The following is a 7,380-nucleotide window of genomic DNA, read 5'->3' as shown; positions in this document are numbered from 1 at the left end:
CCATCTGCTACTTGAATATCTTCTTCATTTTCTGCTATTATTGAAGTTGTAGTTGTAATGGTGATTGTAGCTGTGATCGTAATGGTGATTGTGGCTTTGATTCTGATTAGAATCTTCATCTGAATATGGTGGTAGTATATCTTCGTCTTGAATTTGATTTTGAGTTTGAATTTGAATCTGATTTTGATTTGTGTAACCATTGAAATTTAGTAGAGGATTCATATATCCCGGTACTTGCGCATGAGAAGGAATTGGGGAATTAGGGGGGGAGATGGGAGAAAGCAAATGGGTATGGGGATCCTCTACGGCAACCATCTCCTGTGCTGCTTGTGTCGTATTGTGAAGATTTGGTGTGTTGTCGCTGATATCAATTGTTGGTGTTGATGTAGATTCAACATCCGAATCATAATCCCCAAGTAATGCATCCCTATCCCTATCTTTTTCCTCGAATTCTTCTCCTCTGGTAATACGCAACCACCAGGATTTGAAACTAGCCTGTTGGGATCGGGATGCTCGTTTATAAGTTCTTCTTTGATGTTGTTTCTCGTGACGGTCTGAATGCATATGAGAGGTTGAGTTGCAGGTGCGACGGTGGAGAGTAATGATTAAGAGGAAGAGGAGAAATCCGATGAGGATAAATTTGAGGATGTGAAGGGGGGAATGAGGAGGTTTCGGTGGTCTGCCTGCGCCCGGTGGAATGTGGTTATTTTCTTCCATTATAGGGGGAGGGGGTCCGTTGAAGTGGGGTCCGGGACCTGGGTGAGGTTCATCGTGAGGAGGTGGTTCGTGGAAGGCTGATTGATCTTCTGGAGATTCGTGCTGTGGTCTGTCGATTTCTGTTTCTTGACTTACCGGGCCTTCGTGGTGAGGACCGTCTTGAGGTAGGCCATGGTGGAATCCGTCGTGCGGATCGTGTGGTCTTTCGTGTTCAGGTCCCTTGAGTGGTCTCTCGTGTGGATGAGGTGGCCTCTCATGTTCCGGACCATGAAATGGTCCAGCATGTGGAGGTCCATGATGGTGTTCTTTAAATTGATCGAGATCTGGTGCATCAAATGATGCTAGTCCTTGTCCATGATCTGGTTTAGCATGATTTCTGTGACGTCCTTCTGATTCGCTGTCAAAATCGTCTTGTCTGTGTGAAAAGCCATCATGATTTCGGTGAGGCATTTCTACTTCGTCATAATTATCTTCATTTGGTCGTCCGTAATGCCCACCAGGATGTCTAGGACGTCCTTCCCAGTGCCTTCCTCCCTCTTCATCATCTTGGAAATGGTGCACTCCGGAGTGTCTTTCATGCTCAAATCTGTGATGACCGAATTCATGTGGAGGTGGCCCATGTGGAGGTCCATGTGGTCTATCATGGTGGCGACTGTGAGGATGAAAATCAAAAGGAGGAGGATAATGACAAACTGGAAGAATATGTTGTCGGTTATGATGAGGAAAGTGTGGATCTGTATGATTATTCTTGCCGTGAGGTTTTCCTGGAAATTCATGATTCCCCGATGTATGATTATGATTACCTAACTTTCCGTGAAATTCCTTGCCACGTTTCCTGCCTCTCTCCGACTGTGACTCTGAAGAATGGTGGAAGTGTTGCTCATCACCACCATAACCAGCAATATTTTCATAAAATCTGCGAGCCCTACCGCTAATAACTCTAGCAACACATCGAAGACTATCACAATCTCTGATTCTATCAAGGTTATGATTCTCTTGAAAGTGCTTAGAGATGTGACGTTTCTTCTGGTGAATGAGATATTTCAACTCTTCCAACTGAGCTTTCATATATCTAAGCTCGGCCAATTCCTTGTGAATATTGAAATCCTTGTGGCCAATATGGTGCCCATGTTCTCCAGAACCCTTCCCGTTATGATGTTTCTTATCAAATGATTGACCTTGTCGTGAAAGATATTTAATAAATTCACCCTCTTCTGAAGAAATTGTTTCGATGTTCAAAATTTCAGTCTTTTCCGTTTGTCGAAAGAGAACAGAAAACCCGACGTTTTGAAATGCTTTTCCCTCCACAAAGTCAACCATGAACTTCATAGATTGCTCATGTGGTTTACCATCAATAATGATGCAATCGAAAGACCATGATCCAACTATGAGTTTATTTGTTGATGTCGAAACGGAACCTTTTCCAGACGAGACTAAAGTTTCTGGATTGAATATTTGTGAAAGAGCTTGACCATCGATCGTAACATTTCCAAAACCGCATGCTTCTGTGGAATGCAAAATATCAATTCGAAGGTCCAGAGGAGACATATCAGCTGATGAGAATGCATGACCAATATCGAGGCGAACGAATCCAATGGTATAAGCATCTATATAATATTAGTTAGACTCGACTAGGATACGAAAGCAGATTCCATATAAATTTACCAGTACTATTGGTATCATTCTCCTTGAACTCGGCATCAACATCTTGTTTTGAACTTGATGGTAAAACCAATGCCGACACTATTGCCGGCGCAAGTAAAAATGCCTTTAAAAGGCTGCGCATAATGAATAGGAGAGAACAGATCCAAAAGAGAAAAAGAAATAAAGATGAAATTTAATGATAAGAAATGAAGAAATATTGTGCAATACACAATATCAGAATATGATATTGTACGAAGAAGTGTATCCTTCAATACTTAACTAAGCAAGAGAAAAGACCAAAAACAAATCAAGCAAAGGGAAAGCTAGAAAAGTTAAAGAAAACAGTCAAAGAGTTAAAAGTTCTTCTAGTATTCCCCACTACCTTACGAGTCCCTTCATGATTGCGCAGTCGTGGTTTGGAGGGGGTCAATCAAAATGACATTACGCGTCGTCAGCATCAAAACAGCTTTATGGAGTAAGGCTTAATGGTTGTGAAGATTAGCAAAAGGAAACGGGAAAGAGGCATATCCAGAAATAGCAGTTGAAGTCTCAAAAATAGATCAGTGACTGTATATGTGATGATTTTATGGTAGCATTAAATGTATGTCGGCATGAAAATACATGTTTTCTTTTGATTGATACCGCAGTAGTGATATTGGTGATATTGAGGAGAAAGTTCGGATGTGACCCTGAATGTCTGACATAATTTGGCAGAAGCGAGATATTCGGCACCGAGCATTATCAGAAGTTGTTGCCTCGATATTAAGGCTACAATACCATCACCAATTTTGCCCATATGGTCCATCTCGAAATCCGTCATACTTCGATACGGTAACCTAAACAACTCAGCTAGTCCTTGGATATCAATCCACTCTAAAGCTGTTCGCATAACAAACAAAATTATCAACTCATCCTCAATATGGTTGTAAGTATCTTCCTCTTACCATCCTAAATCCCCGCCAGCTGCGCCAGTTGCGCCCACATTTTACGATGCTAATATCTTCTGCTATAGCTTCCCTTGGGCCTACTCACGGCCGCACAAGGCCACCCTATGTTGGTTGAGCTGAAAGATGGCGAGACTTTGAATGGTCACTTAGTTTCATGCGATACCTGGATGAACTTAACATTGAAGGAGGTTGTACAAACGAGTCCGGTATGAAAGATCAATCGGGATGGGCAGGGGTGTTTTGTTGGAATGCGCTGAAGCTGATACTTTGAATTTAGGATGGCGACAAATTTACAAGGTTACCGGAAATTTATGTTAAAGGAAACAACGTATGTTCATTTTGGGAGTTTTTACTAGGAAAGCTGTGTTTTAATTCAAACCGCAGATCAAATATCTACGAATGCCAGATGAAATCATCGATTTAGTAAAGGATCAACAACAAGGTCAGCAAGGAGGATACAGAGGTCGCGGAGGTAACAGGGGTGACAGAGGTGGTGATAGAGGTCGTGGTGGTAGGGGAGGCAGAGGAAGAGGAAGAGGTGGGAGAGGGGCTTGAAAGATTGGTGGTGGTGGTAATGGGTAAAAAAAATGGACTCGAAGAAACTACATAATGGCACTCATAACACACAAAGTGCATTGGAGCGACTATATCCCCTTGCCATGAACATCAGAAGATTTCGATGTGTACGGGAAATTGCCTTGAAGTGATGCAGGCATACTTTAGGTGGTCCATACTTGATATGAGGAATCCTTGAGAGGCATATATGAACTACTACCTACCTAGTATGTCTCAGCAGATTCTTAAACCTTCATATAGTCAAAGATTTTAGCTCACAATAAGAAAACCTCTATTTCCCCATAAAACAATTCTTCAAATTCACTCCCAAACATAATACCACACCCTTGTTGTATGAACTCCATTCAATAATGGCGGGGATCGTTTCTTCCCCTCTATCCTCACGTGATCCTATACCATTCCCGCCGCGCCTAGAAATGTTTCCCCGAACCGTGAATAAAAATTACTGAGCACCCCAATGACGACCACGAGAATCCCAATTGATGGACTATGGCGTTGTCTTTGTCCCTCAATAGATGCCTTCATTTTAGCGCGTCCTGTTACATTTAATCAATTACCCCAGAAATTCTTAATCCGTCCTTTGGTTAAGAATAAAAAGCTCCCAACATGTTTAAAAAGTCGATCCTTTCATACCACCACAGCTTCACTGTCTGTGTTAAATGGCCAACATGTATCGAGATCGCGGCATAACAAAGCGAAGATGAATATACCAAAACCTTTGAATTTGGAGGAATCAAATACTGATAAGATTCACGAACGATTGAGAGAATTGAAGACGCAAGAAGGGGCATATGCAGAAGTTGCAAAGGTGGTAGAATACTTGGTGAAGGTTCGACAGGAAAAGCCTTCATTGATACATTATGATGCCTTGATTGCAGCAAATGCGGATGCAGAAAATGGCAGTGTAGAGGTTGTTAGGACTTTGTTGGAGGAGATGAAGGCATTGGGTATTGGGGCTGATTCGGGACTTTATCATACAGTTTTACAAGTATGTATACTTTTCTTGCACAAATTTGGATAAGATCACTGACAGGTTTCTAAAAAGGTACTTGCGATTCATCCGGACTACCTTTTACGAACTCAAACATTAGAGGAAATGAAGGAACGCTGGTATGGTTTATCTCCTGTCGGATGGCATAATTTGGTCATTGGTTTACTTCGCGATCGTCAATATGAGATGGCTATGGATAAGTTCGAACAAATGCAAGCAGATCAAATCGCAATAGAGCCATGGCTATACGATATTTTCTTCTTTCGGTTATGTGAATTGGATGAGTTGGATGAAGCTCTTAGACTATTGAAGTCTCGATATCACAAACCACCTTTATCGATGCATATGCATTATCACTTGTTGGATTCATTTGCTAGTGCATTTCATGTAAGTAAAATTAATATAATACTTACTTCTAATATTAACTTACAATTTAATAGTATGAAGGTACCACTTACATTTGGAGACTTTTAGTCGAAACTTCGGAAATGAATCCTGCCGATGGAACTTGTACAGCGGTATTAAATTGTGCTGCTCGTCATGCAGATCCAAACCTAGCTACTTCCGCTATTGGACTTCTCTCAAAACGTAGCACTGTTCTCGGGGTTCATCATTACGAAGCTCTTCTAGAAGCATATGTCGCAGTTGAAGATATCAAAACCTCTTTTCGAATTCTAAACATAATGACTAAAGCCGGTCTCACACCAGACGCACATTCCACACGATCAATATATCTCTACTTAACAACATCATCATTCAACGCCCTTGATGGCTGGAAAATTCTCAGATCGTTAAAGGAAGATGGATATACCATTCCAATTGCAGCAGTAAACGTTGTTTTAGAAGCCATCATTGAAACCCACAACTTAAGTCACAGCAGAGACCACGCAATAAATTACTACAAAGAACTTCACACAATCTGTGATACAGGTCCAAATATCGAAACTTTCAATACACTCCTCCGAGGTCTAGCTCACCATGCCCGAGGTTCCAAACCCAAAGCCATGTTCCTCGCCTCTGAGATTCAAGCCTTAAATCTTCGACCAGATGAACTTACTTACGATCGTCTAATTCTTATTTGCTTGCAACCTGAAAACGCGGATTTCGATGATTGTTTTAGGTACCTGGAGGAAATGATGGTAGTAGGAAGAGATAAGGTTGATTCGGCGGGAAGAAGAGGTTGGTGGATGAGACCTGGTACAGCGGTTACATTGGTGAAAAGATGTGTGGAAAGTGGGGATGAAAGAGCATGGCAGCTTATGGAGGATATGAAGATTAGGGGAATGGTTAATGAGTATACGAAGTTGAAGGTTTGGACGGATTTATATTGGCCGAAGGAGGGGGGGAGATTGTCTGTTCAGGGGACTGGGGTGGGAGATGGATTGAGGAAAAGGGGTGGAGGGGGTGGAGGGGGTGGAGGGGATGGAGTTAGGAAGGTTGAGACGGTTCTTGATACTGCTCCTCTGGGGGGAAGTTCAACAACTGCATTTTGATATCTTGTTCTGGAATGACATGAAAATTTTGGGAATCTTCTATTTATATAGGAATGATAAACTCGCTTACAATACTACATTGTTTTTACCTCTATTATAATCATTTTACATGCCCACAGATATATTTATTTACCTTTTAAGTCTAGTATCCTATGTTACGAGATTTGCCGTCTAGATCACGTGGAAGTGCTCTAGGCTCTCGAGGTGGTTTATGGCTAGGCGTCAAGCAGGGACTTAAGTAATGACAATAATGATATGCAATTCGTAACTAATAGTAGAGTATACAAAAATATTCTATTAGTATAAAAATATTAATAAAACATTTATTTTTATTTCGTTATTTGATGTATGGACTTAGAGATCTTTATATACGCGACGTTTCAAAATGCCATTGATTAGTTTTCTTCTCGATTAGCTCCTGCCTTACGATAGGAAGAGAATACATGGTTTTGGACCTATATAACTCGCATTTTAGTGAAGATGGATCTATAAACTGGGACGATTGCCAACTAACAATCTTCCCAGGGTCTCGGGTAGATTTTTAAACCGCCGGATTGCGATGGATTGTTGCTTCAATTGTTTCAAAAGGAGATTTGGAGTGTAGTGAAATAAATGGTTTAGACATATGAGGAACTAAAGTCTTGTTGTCTGTTTATCATTGATTATACTTGAATTATAACCTTTTGCAGTAATGACGGTCGAAAAAATATTTCACTAGTAAAAGGAATAGTAATATTTAAAAATTAATGTTCCGTTCGTCTGACGAACATTGACATCTTGATTAATTAAATCTTCTAATAAATCTCTAGAATATAAAATCAATACATTTGGATACAATTTGACTAGACTTAGGTCTGAATGTGATTTAGAAGGAGTCAGTGTGGGTATAAGTAGGCTCTCGCTACCATTTACAAGTTATCGCTGACTACACGACTAAAACAACGTCTATTCTTTTCAGCAGCAAAAGAACTCACCAAATCCTGTATCTGATTTCTTCATATCACAAAATCCA

At 40.7% G+C, this 7,380-nt stretch overlaps 3 protein-coding genes across 3 annotated transcripts; 2 read left to right on the top strand and 1 right to left on the bottom strand.

Annotated features, from left to right (window-relative positions):
• Window positions 1-24: 24 nt before the first annotated feature.
• Window positions 25-2,503, bottom strand: SS1G_13240 (hypothetical protein; the record flags this gene model as incomplete). Its single annotated transcript, XM_001585674.1, has 2 exons — window positions 25-2,324; window positions 2,383-2,503. 2 exons carry the CDS (start codon window positions 2,501-2,503, stop codon window positions 25-27), a joined length of 2,421 nt encoding a protein of 806 aa, XP_001585724.1.
• A 777-nt stretch (window positions 2,504-3,280) lies between these two features.
• SS1G_13239 (hypothetical protein) lies at window positions 3,281-3,863 on the top strand (the record flags this gene model as incomplete). Its single annotated transcript, XM_001585673.1, has 4 exons — window positions 3,281-3,286; window positions 3,374-3,514; window positions 3,586-3,636; window positions 3,693-3,863. The coding sequence occupies 4 exons, from the start codon at window positions 3,281-3,283 to the stop codon at window positions 3,861-3,863; spliced, it is 369 nt and encodes a 122-aa protein (XP_001585723.1).
• A 721-nt stretch (window positions 3,864-4,584) lies between these two features.
• SS1G_13238 (hypothetical protein) lies at window positions 4,585-6,368 on the top strand (the record flags this gene model as incomplete). The annotated part of the gene is made up of 3 exons (XM_001585672.1): window positions 4,585-4,872; window positions 4,930-5,262; window positions 5,316-6,368. 3 exons carry the CDS (start codon window positions 4,585-4,587, stop codon window positions 6,366-6,368), a joined length of 1,674 nt encoding a protein of 557 aa, XP_001585722.1.
• Between the last annotated feature and the right edge of the window lie 1,012 nt (window positions 6,369-7,380).

This window comes from Sclerotinia sclerotiorum, genomic scaffold, assembly GCF_000146945.2.
Source record: "Sclerotinia sclerotiorum 1980 UF-70 scaffold_24 genomic scaffold, whole genome shotgun sequence".
Taxonomy (NCBI): Eukaryota; Fungi; Ascomycota; class Leotiomycetes; order Helotiales; family Sclerotiniaceae; genus Sclerotinia; species Sclerotinia sclerotiorum.
Note: the sequence above shows the minus strand (reverse complement) of the source record. Positions and strands in the feature narration are given on the sequence as shown.